This window comes from Leptodactylus fuscus, chromosome 1, assembly GCF_031893055.1.
Source record: "Leptodactylus fuscus isolate aLepFus1 chromosome 1, aLepFus1.hap2, whole genome shotgun sequence".
NCBI lineage: Eukaryota > Metazoa > Chordata > Amphibia > Anura > Leptodactylidae > Leptodactylus > Leptodactylus fuscus.
In genome coordinates this window covers 151,916,477-151,937,014 of record NC_134265.1, presented here as the reverse complement: position 1 = coordinate 151,937,014, position 20,538 = coordinate 151,916,477, and the positions used below count along the sequence as shown (strand labels likewise).

Below are 20,538 nucleotides of genomic sequence, written 5' to 3'. Positions count from 1 at the left end.
TTTCAGTTAGCAGTAGAGTCGGATCTTGAAATTCTTAAGATGAAAATGCATTCTAGTCACATTAAATCTAATTTATCCAAAAATGAATTTCAGATGTTACAAAACCTAAAAAAACATAAAGATATAGTCATTAAACAGTCGGATAAAGACGGCAAAACCGTCATTATGAATAGTAATGACTATCGTGAAGGATGTCTTTTAATATTAAGTGATAGTAACACGTATAGACCACTTGATAGAGATCCGACACCCACAATATTGGCTAAATTACAACAACTTGTAGCTAAAGGTATAACATTAGGTATATTCTCCGACTCCCAATCTAAACATCTAGTTCCACAAAATCCAATCATGCCTATACTGCATGGAGTCCCTAAAACCCATAAAGAGAGGTTTCCTCCCCTCCTGCGCCCAATAGTAGCCGGTATAGGCTCTATAAATGAAAAATTGTGTACCTGGTTAGATTCACTTTTGCAGCCGTTGGTACAGCGAACGCCGGGTTTTCTTCGAGACTCTAAAACTGTCTTTTCACCTTCCATTGCGAATCTTTTTCTTTCGTGGTGGGAGGAAGAATTTGTTTTTTCAGTTAATAACCCATATCATGGCAACATCGTGTGGTATGGGAGATATATAGATGACGTTTTGGTGGTGTGGGAAGGTAGTCAATCTGATATTGAACATTTTTTATCATATCTCAATACAAACAATATCAACTTGAAGTTTACATATACTTTTGATCCGGTTACAACATCATTTTTGGATATTACATTGAAAGGCAATTCTGAGTTAGGTATAGTGGAGACTTCATTATACCGTAAAGCCTCTGCTGGCAATAACATTCTTATGGCTACAAGTTCACATCCAGCCCACACACTTAAGTCTGTGCCAGTGGGGGAACTTCTCCGCACACGGAGAGCTTGCTCCAACCCCATAGAATATCAAATACAGAAACATATTACATTAAACAAATTACAACAGAGGGGATACCCCAATTGGAGCCTTAGATGAGCCTCAAATATAGTGGACCAAAAAAATAGAGAGTCTTTGTTACAAAACTCTAATAAAAATATGAATAATAAATTGGACAAAATTGTGTTCACCACACCGTTTTCAAACCAGTTTTCTGAGATCAAACATATCATTATGAAAAATTTACCTGTTTTGACACAAGATGAGATAACTAAAAAAATTCTTAGTGCAGGGGTGCAAGTGGTAGCAAAACGAGGACAAAGCTTGGGTGACTATTTGTCACCTAGTCTTTATACTAGTGAAAAAGACAGATCTACCACTTGGCTCGATTTACATGGTTTTTATAAGTGTGGCACCACAAGGTGCAACCTATGTCAGTATGTCAAAAAAACCATATCATTTACTAATTTTGACAATACTTGTAAGTATCCCATCAAATCCTTTTTAAATTGTTCAAGTGACCACGTTGTGTATATCATTGAATGTGTTGAATGTCATCTGAAATATGTCGGATGTACTATCCGACAATTAAAAAAACGTTTGTCGTAACACATTACCAACATCAATAGTAATCATGACAATGTCTCGGGAGCTGCACGTCATTTTTTGACAGTACATAGAGGTGACATCTCTAAATTGAGGTTTTATGCCATAAAAAAAGTTGTACGCCTCCATCGGGGAGGCGACTGGCAAAAAAAAGTTTTAATTAGAGAAGCGTATTGGATAAAAACTCTCAACACACGCTCCCCTAATGGTCTAAACATCAGATCAGACTTGTCATACATTTATTAATCGGAGTCAATATTGATCTAGACCCATTAAGTTAGTGTCATCAGAGTGGTGTTGTTGTTAGTACACATATATATATACACACACAACAATCTTAGGATCTAGTTAGGGTTTAATATATTATATACTTACCTTTTATGGTGTATTTTGAAGATTTGGATCTGTTTTTCCTTCTTCCTTTAATGTATTTGATTTAGCTGTTGTTCCGATCATGTGACTGCATTAGCCGGCTAACAGTCACGTGACTATGATATATCGCGAGACTGCAAGTTAAACATACTCAGGCAACAGCGCAATAGCGGAACAACACTTATATAATGATATATCATACGTGAGGTATGTAACAATCTGGGTGATTGTTCATGGATATACGGATCTATATAATCTGATTTGATTAAAGGTTTCATATTTATTAGTATATGAATAAATTTAAAACTTGCTGGTGAGTTGACGGAGTTCACACTGCAGATTATACGCAGTTTTTTTGAATTTCTAATGGTGTATACATTTATATGTTTTTTGAATATAACCCATGGTATATGTTTATGATTGTTAGTATTAAGCATGATTATATGTGTTGTATTTAATATTGTTAAACCTATAATGAATTTAATATATATATGCTTATGGGGTTAAAATTTCAATGAGAGGGAGGAGTTATGTCACTCAGCTTTGTTTTTAAGCACCTCAGTTGTGCAGTAAGTCGAGCCAGACGAAGGGACATATCGTCCCGAAACGCGTCGCTTGGTACACACTAAGGCATGACTTCAGTTACTATGTAACTATTTTACCGAAGAATGAGAATAAAAGTTAAGTTTTAAACTGCGGAAAATTCAATCTTCATCATTGTCCTTGGAAGCAGCTGGCATATTTTATCGCTACATTGGGAATATCATCAGCAGGACAAAGTTCACCTGCATGCCGAGCCCCTATAGGACTACTATTGGATCTACATAGGGTGAGCTGATACAACAAATTTTTGTATACACAAGAAAAATATCAGAAAGGCAGAGAAGAAGAATGGTGAGAACAGTCAAGGACAATCCACAGACCACCTCCAAAGAGCTGCAGCATCATCTTGCTGCAGATGGTGTCACTGTGCATCGGTCAACTATACAGCGCACTTTGCACAAATAGAAGCTGTATGGGAGATTGATGAGAAAGAAGCTGTTTCTGCAACCACGCCACAAACAGAGCCCCCTTAGGTATGTAAAAGCACATTTGGACAAGCCTGTGGACTGTTGAAACAAAGATTGAGTTGTTTGGTCATACAAAAAGGCGTTATGCATGGCGTCCAAAAAAAAAACAGCATTCCAAGAAAAACACATGCTACCCACTGTAAAATTTGGTGGAGGTTCCATCATGCTTTGGGGCTGTGTGGCCAATGCCGGCACCGGGAATCTTGTTAAAGTTGTGGGCCGCATGGATTCCACTCAGTATCAGCAGATTCTTGAGAATAATGTTCAAGAATCAGTGACGAAGTTGAAGTTACGCCGGGGATAGATATTTCAGCAAGACAATGATCCAAAACACCGCTCCAAATCGACTCAGGCATTCATGCAGAGGAACAAGTACAATGTTCTGGAATGGCCATCCCAGTCCCCAGACCTGAATATCATTGAACATCTGTGGGATGATTGGAAGCGGGCTGTCCATGCTCGGCGACTATCAAACTTAACTGAACTTGAATTGTTTTGTAAAGAGGAATGGTCCAAAATCCTTTCATCCAGGATCCAGGAACTGATTAAAAGCTACAGGAAGCGACTAGAGGCTGTTTTCTTTGCAAAAGGAGGATCTACTAAATATTAAAGTCACTTTTCTGTTGAGGTGCCCATACTTTTGCACTGGTCAAATTTTGGTTTAATGCATATTGCACATTTTCTGTTAGTACAATAAACCTCATTTCAATCCTGAAATATTACTGTGTCCATCAGTTATTAGATATATAAAACTGAAATGGCTGCTGCAAACACCAAAATATTTAGAACTAAAAATGATTAAGATTAATAGGGGTGCCCAAACTTTTTCATAGGACTGTAACTATCCAAAGTAGAGAACTCCTTTAACATTTAAATAGTCTGCTAATAATCTTTTATCGCTATACTCTTAAAGTGGATCATGCAGTCATATTTCATCTAGATAGTTTTAACCCCTTCCCGCCGCTGGCATATTTTGATTTTCGTTTTTGACTCCCCTCCTTCCAAATACCATAACTGTTTTTTCCACTCAGAGCCATATGAGGTCTTATTCCTTGCAGGACAAATTGTTCTTTATGATGCTACCATTAATTGTTCTGTATAATGTACTGGGAAGCTGCAAGAAAATTCAGAATGGGGTGGATTTGAACAAAAAATGCATTTGAGAGACTTTTTACGGGCTTTGGTTCTACGGTGTTCACTGTGCAGCCAAAATGATGTCTTCTGTATTCTGTGTTTCAGTATGAGTCCGAGGATACCTCATTTATATGGTTTTATTTACATTTTAACCCCTTAACAAAAATCCAAAACTGTTTACATTTTTTTTTTTTTCTAAAAGTCTCAGTATTTTGACACCCGTAACTTTTTTATACTTCCATGTACGGGGATGGATAGGGTGTCTTTTTTTGCGGGGCCGGGTGTACTTTTTAGTTATACCATTTTGGGGAATTTCTATTGCTTTGATCACTTATTATATTTTTTATCAGAGGCAAAACTGTGAAAAAACGGCAGTTGGCACTTTTGACTTTTTTTCTTGCTACGGCATTTACCGTACAGGGATACCAAATATGTATGTGTTTTATGGTTTTTAAGTACTTTTATATGTGTTCTAGGGAAAGGGGGTGGTTTGAACTTTTAATATTTTTAATATTTTGTTTTTACTTTTTTTAAAACTTTTTTTTTTTTTGCATTTGTTAGACCCCCTAGGGGTCTTGAACCCCAGGGGGTCTGATCACTAATGCAATGCATTACAATGCTAATGCATTGCAATACATTGCAAAATTCTGGGGCTTCTTTTGCAGGCTACCTAGCGTAGCCTGCAATAGAAGCAATAGAATGACAAGCCAGGGAGCTCACTCCGGGTGCCAGCGATCACAGGGAAAATGGTGGCACCCACGCTTTGACCGAGGCGATTCACAGAGGAAAACTGTGGACTTTCTGTGAAAAACACTGCAGAAAAAACGTGATGCATTTTTTCTCCATTGTCTTTTCTACCACATTTTTCAGCTGCGGCTCTCTATGTCGGGCCTTAGCCTAAAGGGGATTCCAGGTTTTTCTCTACAAATTATCTCAAAGTAGGAAAAAGTATTAAAAAAAACCTCATCTGGTAATTTCGGCAGTACTCTAGTGTCACCTTTTTAGTGACCCCTGCTGGATTTGTTGTTCTGCAGTGATGACGTGATGTGCATGTACACACTGCTACAGAAAATCACTCTCAGGGATCGTTCACATCTGCGCCTGGGAGTCCGTTCTGCAGGTTTCCGTTGAAGTTCCATCATTTTTAAGGGAGCCTTCACACGGAGTTACGCTGCGCTCATTCTGAACGTAAAAACACGTTCAGAATGAGCGCGTAAAAAGCAGCTCCCATTGACTTGAATGTCCCGATGCTGATGCTGAACTGCGATGATGGACCGATAAGGGAAAAGTACCAAAAAGGCCTCCCATTGATTTCAATGGGTAGCGCACGTATGCTGGCTCCCATTCAAGTCAATGGGAGCTGCTTTTTACGCGCTCATTCTGAACGTGTTTCTACGTTCAGAATGAGCGCAGCATAACTCCATGTGAAGGCTCCCTTAAAAATGATGGAACTTCAACGGAAACCAAGTTTTTTATAAGTCTAATAGGTGTGTCGAATTAGTTGATATGTATTTGAAAATGGATCAGAGATATCTATCATGGTGCCGTTGTAACCGGAAACCATGAGATTAATGTGAACAGAAACTCACAAATTTTGTCAACAGTTACATTCTAGCAAACTAATAGCAAAGGAGAAGGATTTGTGCTGCTGATGCGTTTATCTTACTTTTCAATTTTAGGGAAGCTCAGGAATTTGTGGAAAAATTTGAAGGAGCACTCGGAAAAGGAAAGGGGAAAAAGTTTTATGCTTACAAAGTCATGATGCTTAAAGTAAGTATTCACAAGTCAAGTGTTCAAAATTTCACTATCTATCTATCTATCTATCTATCTATCTATCTGTCTAGTTCTCTACTTCCTGTTGTGCATGTGAATTGCTGCACATTCAACAGCTCTGCATCTTCATTGTTCTTTCTCCCCTGTATGCTTCTATTTTCCCACCTCCTGCACTACTACCATGAGATTCCCACTGTTGCCTTCTGATACCGAGCAGTCACCCCCCCTCTCTGGCTGCCATTTTACAACTGGAAAGAGCACCTCTGACCTCCAGTGCTGTCCATCCCTGACTCTGCAAACTCAATAGAGACAAAAGACATCCGACCTGTAGCTTTGTCTCATACATTGTAATTACCCTTCCTGGTGCCTTCCATGTACTGCTGCAGTCTGAGATGCCAGAATTAGGCATGGTCTATGGCAATCCTGGAGACTGTGGGATGGCCATTGCTGGTGGATTTGAGAACGCTATGACAGGAGACCTGATCATCAAGGATGTCCATGTGGCCACCGTGTGGGCTGGTGGCTCCCAAAGTTGGTTGAGGCTCCTTCCATGGAAGGTAAATGACCTGTGTGCCACTGAATGCTCAACAAAACTGACTGGGCTTAAAGACTCCCCTAACACATTCCAGACCTGGCATGACCTCTCACTGTCTACTGCCTGGAACTCCTGAAAGCTTAACCCTGATGCCCTCTCATTGGTCACTATTGCCACATCCTGGTCATCCACCTTGTATAGAGTCCCAGTAAATATGAGATCCAGCGATATCCACTTTTCCTTAAAATTTCCCTTTTATTGAATCATAATTAAAATTGCAGACATTTAGATGGTACATGGACAAACTGGAATGGAACAGTTCAGTAGCAGACCTGACTGGCAAGCGTTTCAAAACTAATAGCTATGACTAAGAAATGATAGTTTCGAAATGTGTCAGCTTGCCAGTCAGGTCTGCTACTGAACTGTTCAATTCCAGTTTGTCCATGTACCATCTAAATGTCTGCAATTTTAATTATGATTCAATAAAAGGAAAATTTTAAGGAAAAGTGGATATCGCTGGATCTCATATTTACCGGGACTCTTTGTGTGATCACGTTCCAAGCCGGAGGAACAAAGGAGGTTCTGTGCGACTGTTCCACTGTTTACTGAGTGAGTGCTCCAGCTTTTTGTTTTGTTTTGTTACTTTTTTGTTATAAAAATGTTTGGACTGTGATTTTGTCACACAAGAGGGCTGTGTATTCCCTTTCCCTGTATTTCCCTTGGACTACATCCACCTTGTATCCCTGGATATCACCCAGTTTCTTCTATACCCTGATTACCCATATGGGCTAAGCTGGGCCTCATTCTCCCTAATCAACCACCCTTGAACACCTATGGTGTCCCATGGCTTACTCCACTACCTATCCTGATACAAAACCTTCATTGTCTACAGCAGTGATTCCCATAGTGCTTCAGGTGGACCCCCAAGAGTACACGGGAGACTCAATGGGGGTCTACGTTGGCGTGGATATTATATGGAAATATCCAACTATGGAATATGGTAGAAATGTAGCAAGAGGGGCTTCACCGAAACCAGTAAAATTTTGAAAGTGGTCTACGAGAAAAAAAGTTTGGGAACCTCTGGTCTACAGCAACTAATTGTCATTAGGAAATCTGTATCTGAAATCTGATTGGGGTCAGTGTCAGGCGGTGCGAGATGACACAGCTGGGATGCAAAACTGTGCAACTAATGAAAAAGGGGTCATAGGCCCTGCGGCTAAAACTATGCTGTTATATCTGAGGTGAGGCAAACCAATGCACTCCCTACTTGGAGTGCGCCTGCCGTGACTCCTACGCTACTGTCCAGGCAGCTAGGGTGAAGGAAGAGGAAGCCCTGAAAGTGCTAGGGGTTGGAGTAATGAGGGTCACACCTAAGCAGAAAGCACAGTGTAAAATGCAATGCAAAACAAAAGACAAAATAGCATGGAAAGAGGGAGGACAACAAGTCCCAGCGAGAACACAATAGAGAAGGCGAGGTCGGACAAGAAGAGGGTTAAACCAGGATATCAGAATGAAGTGCCGAATCAGAAGACAAAAGAATAGTCAAATACAAGCCGGGTATACAGCAACTAATATACAGACTGAAAGAGACACAGACAGGATATCTGACCGAGCAGGAGACCAGGAAACACAAAGTGAATGGCTGGCAAGGATACAAGCCTGGGTGGGGTTTAAATAGCAGCAGAGAAAAACACACCCAAAACCAATGATGGCTAATGGCATAGAGTACTGAGAGTAGGGAAAAGATTTAACCCTTAATCACCTAAGCGCAACCAACAGAACTCTTAACACGTCTCCCAGGGAGGCGCCGCGCAGCAAGGAGACCACGGCGACTCCGTGTCCTGACAAAATCATTACCCACTGGAACTGGAAAAAGGCTGTGGATTCCCTGAGAGATCATGAGATATAGTAGACCGGTCTTCATGGTCAAACAGAAGCACAAGGGTCCCAAAAACTTTACCCTGTTAATTATTATGGTCAATGTGTGCTTCATTCTTGAAGGTTAGTGTTGCTTTCCTTAGCCATCTGCATTTCATTAGGTATTTTAGCTGATTTTACTTCCCGTTAACAAATTTTATTAAACGCGTTGTAATTCTCAAAGGCTACAGCTGACCACTTATACTGACTTTTTCTCATAGGAATGAATTGACCAGCGTTGATTGGCCAGTGTACAGCATTCGGCCAATCAACGCTGATCCTGACGGAGGCTCATCTGTGAGGAGGCAGAGTCTAAGATCGGACCACAATGGAGACTGCTGTGGTCCGATCTTACACTCCGCCTCCTCACAGACGAGCCTCCGGCAGAACCAGCGTTGATTAGTCGAATGCTGTACACTGGCCAATCAATGCTGGTCAACTCATTCCTATGAGAAAAAGTAAGCTCCCTCATAACAGCAAGCTTCCAGCTCTCCCAACTAGCAAGGACGAGTCTGCTGCAGAACCAGCGTTGATTTGCCGAATGCTATACACTGTATAGCATTAGGCCAATCAACGCTGGCTCTGAATCGAATATTTACTGTGAATAGCGAGTATTATTTGATCGAGTACGAATATTTCGAATACCGTAGTATTCGATCAAATACTACTCGCTCATCGCTAATCAAGATCACTGTACCCGCCTGTGCCGCCTACTCAATTTGCTTGTACAACTGTCTTCTAACTCCTGGGTTATGTTGTGGGAGGGGGATCTATAGATTATATCAAAAAGTATTTTATCAGTGGTCACATCCTTATGCAATTCCATCCACAAGGATCCCATATCCTCACAATCTTTACACTCATTTACCTCTTTTACATTTACTTTCATGCCACTTCAGACATGTACACATACTCTACCTCCCTTCCTTCTTTGCGAACGCATCTAAAACTCTGAATATTAACTGCCCAATCATGTGAGGAATCTAGCCATGTTTCAACCACCATCAAAGTGTTCCTCTTGAACCAGGGCCTCATGCTCCTCCAGTTTGCCCGCTTGGCTTCTGGCATTTGTGAACATGCACTTTATCTTGCCATCCAAGTTCACACATTTATTTCCAGAAATGTGAATTCTTGAAGTTTTATGCCCAGATTTATCAAAACTGTTCAGTTGTAATACATGGATCTCCCCGTCAACTGTTTAAATTCCCCCATCACAATCCTCTTCTCCATTCACCATTATAGCCTGACCTTCCTCTGACCTATCTATCCCTATATCTGCCTCAAAAAAGAAATTACAAAATGGTGTAATCTCACAGAAAACAAGTGGAAAAATAAAAACATACAAACATGAAAACTCCCTGTGGCAGGAAGGAGTTTATAGTACGCTAATAGAACCATTTAAGTACGGTTAAAGAAACACAATATATAATGTTTTGAGAACAGATTTGACAATCTGTAGCAATACTAGTAATAATTCATGTAATAAAAAATGCATTTCCTTTTCTAGAAATGGATGAAGTTTCAAAGAGATTTTGAAAATTTCAGAACTGCATGCATACCATGGGAAATGAAAATTAAGGAAATTGAAAGTAAGTATGTTAACTGTATGCCAAAAGAGTCAATGTAAACCTGAATTTATAGTAACTTCTAGGGTTACTTCACACTTGCAGTGTTTTTCAAAACCATAATCTGCATTTGTTTAAAAAATGCACCAAAATAGCATGTGACAAGTTATCCATATTAACCCCTTCCCACTGCGGGCATTTTTCGATTTTTCATTTTAGACTTCCCCACCCCCTCCAAACCCTACAACTTTTTTATTTCTCCGCTCCCAGAGCCATATGAGGTCTTAATGTTTGTGGGAAAAATTTTATTTCATGATGCTGCCATTAACCCCTTCCGCCATTTTTTGATTTTCGTTTTTCGTTTTTGACTCCCCTCCTTCTAAACCCCATAACTTTTTTATTTCTCTGCTCCCAGAGCCATATGAGGTCTTAATTTTTGTGGGACAAATTTTTCTTCATGATGCTACCATTAATTATTCTATATAATGTACTGGGAAGCAGGAAAAAAATTCAGAATGGGGTGGATTTGAAGAAAAATATGCATTTCTGCGACTTTCTTACAGGCTTTGGTTTTACGGCATTCACTGTGCAGCCAAAATGACATGTCCCCTATATTCTGTGTTTCGGTACGGTTCCAGGGATACCAAATTTATATGGTTTTATTTACATTTTGACCCCTAAAAAAAATTCCAAAACTGTGTTAAAAATTTTTTTTTCTAAAAGTCGCCATATTCCGACGGCCGTAACTTTTTTATACGTAAGTGTACGGGGATGCATAGGGCGTCTTTTTTTGCGGGGCCGGGTGTACTTTTTATTTTTACCATTTTCGGGAAATGTTATTGCTTTGATCACTTTTTATTCAAATTTATATCAGAATCAAAACAGTGAAAAAACGGCAGTTTGGCACTTTCGACTATTTTTCCCGCTACGGCGTTTACCGAACAGGAAAAATATTTTTATAGATTTGTAGAGCAGGCGATTTCGGACGCGGGGATACCTAACATGTATATGTTTCACAGTTTTTAACTACTTTTATATGTGTTCTAGGGAAAGGGGGGTGATTTGAACTTTTAATTCTTTTTATATTTTTTTATATTTTTTTTAACTTTTTTATTTTATTTTTTTTTTGCATTTATTAGACCCCCTAGGGGTGTTGAACCCCAGGGGGTCTGATCACTAATGCAATGCATTACAATGCTAATGCATTGCAATGCATTGAAAAAAAGCATCCTTTCTTTTGCAGGCTGCATAGACCAGCCTGCAAAAGAGAGGATTTGCAGACAAGCCTGGGAGCCTGTACAAGGCTCCCGGCTGTCATGGCAACGGGACGTCAGCCCTGGAGCATGCTCCAGGAGCCGGCGATCCCGGCCAAAATGGCGGGGGCCATGCGCCGCCGGGAAAATGGCGCCTCCAGCGCCTTTGACCGCGGCGCCGGAGGGGTTAATGCCTCCGATCGGTCCGGAGCAGTAGACACCCGGCAGCTATGGCGGCCGCCCGGCTCTCGGGCGGTCGCCATAGTTACAGACCCGACATGCGCCGTACTATTACGGCGCATGTTGGGAAGGGGTTAATTATTCTGCACAATGTACTGGGAAGATAGAAAAAAAAATTCAGAATGGGGTGGTTTTGAATAAAAAAATGCATTTGTGCGACTTTATTATGGCCTTCGTTTTTATGGTGTTCACTATGCTGCCAAAATGACATGTCAGTTGTATTCTATGTTTCCGTGCTATTTTGAGAATACCAAATTTATATGGTTTCATTTACATTTTAACCCCTTAACAAAAATCCAAAATTGCTTAAATTTTTTTTTTTTTCTAAAAGTCACCATAGTCTGACACCTGTATCTTTTTTATACTTCTGTGTACGGGAATGTATAGGGTGTCTTTTTTTGCGGGGTCAGGTGTACTTTTTAGTTATACCATTATGGGGAATTGCTTTTGCTTTGATCACTTTTTATTCAAATTTTTATCAGAGGCAAAACAGTGAAAAAATGGCAATTTGTAGACCGGGCATTTTCAGATATAGGAATACATAATGTGTATATGTTTCACAGTATTTAAGTACTTTTATATTCTAGGGAAAGGGGAGTGATTTGAATTTTTTTTCTTTTGCAAATTGTTTTATGCATTTATTAGATTCCTTAGTGGTCCTGAACCCCAGGGTGTCTAATCACTAATGCAATGCATTAGAATCCATTGGCAACAGGATCTTGGACCCAGAGCTTGCCGGGAAAATGACAGCGACCAGGTGTCTCCAGTACGAGGTGCCAGAGGCGTTACTGCCCGCGATCGGTACGGGCACCAATTACAGGCATTAGCGCTGGGTGCCTACTGTATAGAACAGCATATTACATGTTTAGACCCCCAGTGGATTTATACATACATAGGAAGGGGTTAACTTAGAATAGCACATGTAATAAATAAAATTCTGCTAATAAATTAGACATTGTCCAGTTTTAGCAAATAAGTGTTATTGTTATAATATAAAAGTTACACAACCTTTGATATATACTTTCTGAATCAATTACTTATGTTTTTCTAGATTTCTCCTTTCTGTCATGTGACATACAGTACATGGTCATGTGATGGACAAACAGGAGCACAACTCTGACTTGTAGCGAGCAGTGCACCTATGTGCTCATTACATGACCATGGACTGATTTTTATCCTCTGGATGTTAACAATAAAGTACAACAAGCAGACATCCAGAAAGCCATGAGGAATTGATACAGAAAGTACATTAGAATATTGTATAACTGTTCATTATATAAAGAATAAAATTAGATCACCCCTTTAACTAAATTGTTCATCTAATTAATACACAATAGTAAATGCAACAAACCCTAAGGGTATATTCACACAATGGAATTTGAAGAGGACTTTGAGGTGGTCTTCTGCCTCAATTCCTCTCTAAATTACGACTGTGTAAGCTGTGGCTTTTCATTGAGGATTTGGTCACTGATTAGCGTCAGATACAATGGAGTTTATCATTCTATTCCTTACACCATGGGTTCTCTGAATCTGCGAATACATAAAGCAGGACATTTCTTTTTTCACTATCCTCAAAAAAGAAGCATCCATTACTGCCACTTATTGAAGAAGATGGGAAGGATCTCAGTTTCGGCAAAATGGCTGATGAAACAGTCGACTGTGCTTGTCCATCGGCCATTTTGTGATGATCTTGAGTAAGAGACCACCGCAAAATGGCAGTAGTCTCCTGTAAGAAGAGGAGTGAAGAGGAGGAGAATAAAGGTGGTACTGGAATGCTGCGCTCATAGCACAGAGGCCACGCCCCCTGTGCTGTCTCAGCGCAATTACCATAAAGAAGAAAAATTCAAAAACGGTGGCGTGGACCTTCAAGATAAAGGTGAGAGATGATTACACTTTATACCCTCTAAAAATCACTGTAGGCAAAGCCTTTAGTTATAGATAAGCATGGATCAGAAATAGAGACTACTGAGCACTAAAGTAGTTATAATCTATGTTTTGTGCAAGACACAATGGTAATCTTTATGATTATTAAGACAACTATAATTATACTATATTCTTCCATATCTAGGTCACTTTGGCTCTTCAGTCGCGTCTTATTTCATCTTTCTACGATGGATGTATGGAATCAATATGATACTCTTTGGACTGACATTCGGTCTAGTCATGATGCCTGAGGTATTGTTTTCAACTGTTCTATTGGCATAATGTCGCTGACGGGTAGTTACGCAGATTTATGATTTCACTGAAGGAGTAATTGTAAAACTTAACTTTTAATAAAATTATTATTAAAATATCCCCACAAATAGTGCCCAAAATAAAGATAAAATTGTAGTATGGGAGTAACTTCATGATACAAGGATGAGCAATATATAAAGCTCTAGCCCCAACTATACAGTTACTCTCCCAAGTATAATGTTTTCCAGGTATCTGGCCCCCAAGTATAAGAGGGTCAGAACATAGATATCTACTAAATCATAAACAACTAAAAGTGAGCAAGGACTATATAGGTCCCTTTGCAAGAAGCCCCTCAATTATTTGACCCCCTATGGACAGTTCAAGATAGAGGGTGAATATCCAGGATCTACTGGTGCAGGCTTAAAGCATTAAACAGCCCATAATGCCAATAGTCCTATGCTCTGTAGCATGCCAAGAGAGGTATACATGCTGTAATAATCCTAGGTAAGTAGACCTATATCCTCAATGCGTTTTGCTAAGGGTCTAGTGTAATTAGCTCATCAGGAGGACTAGTATTGATAGGGAAAACAGATATATTACAGTTAAAACTGCATTTCCCGCGCCCTTGATGGTAGGAAGCAGTACTAGAAGGGTAGTACTAGTGTCGTAGTTGAATTGACTATATCATGGATCAATCAGTCAGTCCAAATTAAATGAGCATGTTTGTGCACAAATCGCTAATAATGAGACAGACACAGAGTTCCGTATCAAATCAGCCATGCTAGCCCCTTAGCCCAGCTCAGCACAACTGACTCTTTATTGAAAGTACACACACTTAAGAGACAAAGAAAGGAGGGGTTAATGCATCCTTTAGAATTCCTGAGTGTTGTCCATCTCTCATTGGCTTCAGACCTCTGATATCCAGCTGGGCACCACCTCCTCTGACCTGAAGAATTCCACCATGAGGCATGGCAAGCTCCATCTTGGATTCAAAGTCCTTTGTCTCAGAGTTGTAGGAAAAATTAGTATTTCCAAAACACATCAGACATATAAAGCATATGAAACTTGATTCATGTTCTCAGACTTGACACTAGAAGTCATGCCCTTGGAGATGCCCACCATGTTCTATTGGCATGTTGGATACTTTAGCTTTTAATGAGTACTCTGTAAGTACATACAATATGTAATCTTAATTCTTCACCTGAGAATGAATAAAAATAATCCTAAAACACATACATGTGTTCATTTTCCTTAAGTTGCCAATTGTTCCTAGAAATTTGTAGAATTTTGAAATAGTTTCAGATTCTACCCTGTCGCTGTCTTACATTAGTTATTCTTAGGTATATGTCCAATAGAAGGAAACTGCCACGGCACATATACCGTATTTTTCGGACTATAAGACGCACAGGTTTTAGAGGAGAAAAATAGGGAAAAAAAATTTTCAGGCAAAAAATGGTAAAATATTTAATATATGGGAGTTGTAGTTTTGGAACAGCTGCAAGGCCACATTGACAGGTGACCCTGCAGCTGTACGGGGATGTATAGGGCGTTTTTTTGTGGGGCCAGGTGTACTTTTTAGATATACCATTTTGGGAAATGTTTATTGCTTAGATCACCTTTTATTTAATTCAGAGGCAAAACAGAGAGAAAAACCCGGCAGTTTAGCACTTTTGATTTTGACGTTCACTGTACATAAAAATATTAGTAGAGCGGGCATTTTCAGACACAGGGATTCCTAATGTGTATGTTTCACAGTAATGTTATACTTTTATATGTATTCTAGGGAAAGGAGGTGAACTTTTATTTATTTTATTTTTTATTATATTTTTTTTAATTGTTTTTTTTTTTTTTTTTACTATTTTATTATCCCCTGCCTAGGGGGCTTGAACCTGCAATCATTTGTTTGCAAGTCCCATAGACGGCAATACAAGTGTATTGCCGTCTATGGGAGATTCTATACATTACTATCGCGGAGGGTCATAGACCAGCCGAGATAGTAATATATATCTATGACAAGCCTCGGAGCCTTCATTAGGCTCCCGGCTGTCATCGGAACAGGTCGGCTCCTGCGGCCTCGCCGTGCAGGAGCCGGCCTGCATCACTAAAGGTATGGGGCCGGTGGGGGGGGCTAACTGACTGCCGCGACCTGTGGAGGAGGAGCGGATTTGCAGCATGGCCACGCTACTGCCACCGCTGGTTTTCTTCAGCGGCAGGAGCGTGGCAATCTGCAGGCCCCAGCAGCTAAGACAGTCCCCGGCATCTGCTGTAATAGACCGGCGGATGCCGGGGAGTGTCTTAGTTGCCGGGGCCTGCAGTATTGTCACACTCCTGCCGCTGCAGAAAACCAGCGGTGGCAGTAGCGCGGCAATCTGCAGGCCCCGGCAGCTAAGACACTCCCCGGCATCCGCCGGTCTATTACAGCAGATGCCGGGGACTGTCTTAGCTGCCGGGGCCTGCAGATTGCCGCGCTACTGCCGTTGAAGAAAACCAGCGGTGGCAGTAGCGCGGCCATGCTGCAAACCCACTCCTCCACCCACATTCAGATATATTATAGTCCGAAAAATACGGTAACTGTCATAGCTCAGAGGGGAATGATCTCCTCTGGGATCTATCTATCTATCTATCTATCTATCTATCTATCTATCTATCTATCTATCTATCTATCTATCTATCTATCTATCTATCTATCTATCTCTATTATCTATCTATCTATCTATCTATCTATCTATCTATCTATCTATCTATCTATCTATCTATCTCTATTATCTATCTATCTATCTATCTATCTATCTATCTATCTATCTATCTATCTATCTATCTATCTTTCGTATCAGTCTAATGTCTTATCTGTGTATCTATGACTCTACCTATGTACCTACATCCACAATTCCAAAAAACAAGGACGCTGTGTAAAATGTAATCATATTTTATTCACAATAAAACATATCAGAAGATGAAAGTTAGAAGTTTCCATTTCAAAAATTGATGGCAGCAACAGATCTTATAAAGTTGGGGCAGGTCCATGTCTACCATTGTAGATGTATAGTGTCGCCTCTTCTTTCTAAACAGTCTTTAAAAGGTCTGGGAAATGAGGAGATCTGCCACATCTATTTTTACATCTCTTTAATTCTGTAGAATTTGCTTTGATCCATTTGCTTTTCGTGTCCCCTCTTTATAGGCATTAATGGGAAAACCATATGGTTCAATTCCGAGAAAAACTGTTCCCAGAGCTGAGCAAGCTTCTGCTATGAATTTTGCCACACTGTATGATTTTAGCGTAAGTGTTTTTCCTAAAAGCTTTTATGAATGGATATTTTCTCAGAATACCTGTTCCATGCATTTATCTTTGTCTTCTCTGTAAATCTACTATTATGTTCCAGGAAATATTTCATAATTATAGTATAGAGAAATGCATCATTCCTCACATTGTGTATCAATTCTTATAGGGATTAGCTCAATATTCTGTCCTCTTCTATGGTTACTACAATAGTCAAAGAACCATTGGATGGCTGCAGTTTAGATTACCACTCTCTTACCTATTAGTTGGAATTGGCACTATTGCATACAGCTTCATGGTTGTCATTAGAACGTAAGTGTGTTGGATTTGAGTTTCTATCCTATATAAAAAATTATAATATCAAATGCACTTTGATTTAAATGTTATATTTGACTTTTTTTTTTTTTTTTGCTTAAAGGGGTTTTGTAATAGGAAGTATAAGGGCAAGTTCAGATGGGGTTTTTTGGACCGGAACCTGAGAAGGAGTCCACCTCAGGTTCTGGACCAAAAACCAGGTAGCCGCAACTGAAAGCCGGTGGACTGCACCGGCATCCAGCTGCGCACTGCGCTCTGGATTAGGCCCAATGAATGGGTCTAGTCCGGATGTGGGGGTGTCTTCAGACCGAATTGCGAGGCGAAACGGCCTGAAGAATGAGCACCACGCTTCTTTTTTTATTTGATTCCCTCTCTATATGCACCCAATGTTTCCATCTTTTTTTTTTTTTTTTTAAATCCTGCATAGGACTAGGGGTGGAATGTAGGGTTGTGACACTATAAGTTGAAAGGAAACCCTTTATATACTATCATAGACAATATATGATGAGATATAACTGGTTTACCCTCCCATTTGTGGACTGGGTAAGATATTGGTTCTAGAGAGTTTATGTTTGGTGGTTTGTTATTGATTTTGTTAATATATATTTTATTTTTCATACTTTTTTAATACATTTATTTGTGTGTCTAGTGCTAGTGGTCATACATGCTCAGTAGTCCAGTTCTATATTTCAGATGTATAAAGGTGGCGTAGTGATACTACTTATTTTGAAGGTGAGTGTAAGGGAATTGCTAGAGGAGCAAGTCCCCAGTAGCTGCTGAAAAACCCTGGAGGAAGGGACACAAGAGACAGTGAGCCCTAAGCTGAAACCACCAATGCCCCTACCTTCTTGTCTCACTGCTCTAGGCGGCAGAGGACAACTGGTCGACAAAACCCTTCCTGTATAGGTGACAACACAGAATGAAGACAAGACAAACAACAACAAAGGGAGGTCAGCTAGCCAAGGGTCCAGTAACGGTTGAGCAATGCAGTACAGAGTCAAAATACAAGAGAATGGTCAAAAGGGAAGCCAGAGGTCAGTAATACAATAGTGACAGAGAGAGGAGCTTAGCAGGGACAAAGTCTAAGGACATAGACACAATAAATAATAATAATAATAATAATGGCAAGTGGGGTGCAAGATGAACAGCGCGGCACACATTTGACAGAAGAATATAAAGAAGATGCGTGAGAAAGATTCACCACATCTATGCCAGAAAATGTGTGTAGACCCCATTGAGTTTAGAAAAAGAGGGAAAGTCACTGTATTTCATGTTTTCAAACAATGAAACACTGGACTTTGTTTTCTCTGAAACAAAATTTATTTTAATAAAATCCAAACATTTTGAAATCTTAAATATGTTTTTTTAATTCTCTTCAAGAATGGCCAAAAATGCTAATGATGATGGCGGAGGAGATGACAACAGTTTTAACTTTAGCTGGAAAATGTATACCAGCTGGGATTTTCTAATTGGAAACCCCGAAACTGCTGACAACAAGTTTGCATCTATTACAACGAGTTTTAAAGTAAGGCAATAATACCAGCTATTCTTCTTTGTACTAATTGTAATCTGACCTAAACAGTCTGCTTTTACAGTGCATGTATGAGTATATATGTAATTCTCTTGTAATTTTTAGAGGTATGGAATATGTTTTTGACTAATCCTTTCAGAAGCTATATGTGATATATTGATCAGGAAAAAATATTAATAATATATTTAAGCTATAAGATAAGTTGTATCTATATTATAGTGTTAAAGGGAGTCTGTCTCTAGAATCCATTATATTAAGCCAGCCCTGCAGATAGATGGGTTATGGTTTTCAAAGCGGTAAGTGACAACAGACTCCTGGCTTCAAAGAGCTCATTTCCATATTTAGGGTAAGTTCACACGGGTTTTTTAGTCAGGGTTTTGAGGCCATATCCTCCTCAAAATCCTGACCAAAAAGACGGCTGCCATTGAAATCAATGGGAGCTGCTCAGGTCTCACTGCTCATTCTTCGGGCCGAGTTGCCTCGAGATTCGGCCTGAAGACACACCCTCCTCTGGACTAGGCCCATTCATTGGGCCTAATCCTGAGCAAAGTGCACGGCTGGATGCCAGTGCAGTGCACCGGCTTTCAATCGCGGCTACGTGGTGGCCTCTGCCTCAGGTTCCGATCCAAAAAAACCTGTGTGAACTTACCCTTACAACATACTGTTTGATTTATATGATCCTAATCTATCTGCGGGTCTGGGTTGATATGCTGGGTTCTGGTGATGGACTCCCCTTGAGGTCGGGGCCCCACCTGGTGCAAACACTGCGTTTTGCCCGCAACGGAAACACCATGTAAAAAAAACACTGCGTTTTAGAGTCACAGCATAGTGGACTAGATTCTAGCAAAGATGGAAGTATAGCGAAGACACTGTGATTTCCAAAAACGTTGCGGTTTTGGAAATCGCAGCATGTCAGTTATACCTACGGAAATGCTGGTGGTTTCCCTATAAGTATAATTGTAACAGAACGTCCACAGAGGAAACCTCAGGAAACTTTCTGTGCAAAGTTCTGTGGTAAGAACTGCAATGCAGCACTTTGTTGCTGTGGATCGCTATGTGGGACCTTAGTCTTAAAGGGGTTGTCCCATCACAAGGATCCTATCTATAATGCTTGTTAATGTGAATGTAAGACTTTTCCTAAATACACTGCTTCAGCAAAAGCGCTTTGTTTGTCCACTATCTTACTTTATTCATTTTTTTGTGGCCACAGCCCTGACCTACCTGCTCATGAGTCAAGTGATGTATCAGCCTGCTCTCAGGGGGAGGGAGGAGGGGCTAAGTGCACAGGAGCGAGCCCGGAGGGGGGGGTAGTTTACCCTTTGGGGGGATGGGGCCGCCAATACAGACCCGGCATCTGCTGTAATAGAGAGGCGGGTGCTGGGGACGGTTAGACGCCAGCACAGATGCCTGCAACATCGCTATGCTTCTGCCCTGCATGAAGCCAGCAGCGGCAGGAGCGATGCTGCTATTCTGGGGGGGGGGGGGGGGCGGAGGAGCGGAATAACAGCATCGCTTCTGCTGCTGCTGGCTTCATGCAGGGCAGAAGCATAGCGATGTTGCTGGCTTCACCTGTGCCGGCGTCTAACACTCCCCGGCATCCGCTGTAATAGAGAGGCGGATGCTGGGAACTGTTAGACGCCGGCACAGGTGAAGCCAGCAACATTGCTATGCTTCTGCCCTGCATGAAGCCAGCAGCGGCAGAAGCAATGCTGTTATTCCGCTCCGTGGTCAAATATGCAAAGCCAAGCGGCGAGATGCCGCCGGCCCTGCGTACGTGCTCATAGACCAGTCTAGCCTTCACAATGCGAATACAGACCCGGCACCCTGTCGGGTCTGTATTCGCATTGTGAAGGCTAGACTGGTCTA

The 20,538-nt window shown here is 40.6% G+C and overlaps 1 protein-coding gene across 1 annotated transcript in view; it reads left to right on the top strand.

The window, feature by feature from the left end:
- Positions 1-20,538, top strand: part of LOC142209971 (transmembrane channel-like protein 1) — a 70,264-nt gene that overhangs the window by 16,981 nt on the left and 32,745 nt on the right. The window contains exons 5-10 of the mRNA XM_075279008.1: positions 5,771-5,861; positions 9,824-9,905; positions 13,443-13,549; positions 16,728-16,826; positions 16,996-17,138; positions 18,522-18,666. Coding sequence (XP_075135109.1) covers positions 5,771-5,861; positions 9,824-9,905; positions 13,443-13,549; positions 16,728-16,826; positions 16,996-17,138; positions 18,522-18,666 — 667 coding nt within the window. The remainder of the gene's footprint in view (positions 1-5,770; positions 5,862-9,823; positions 9,906-13,442; positions 13,550-16,727; positions 16,827-16,995; positions 17,139-18,521; positions 18,667-20,538) is intronic.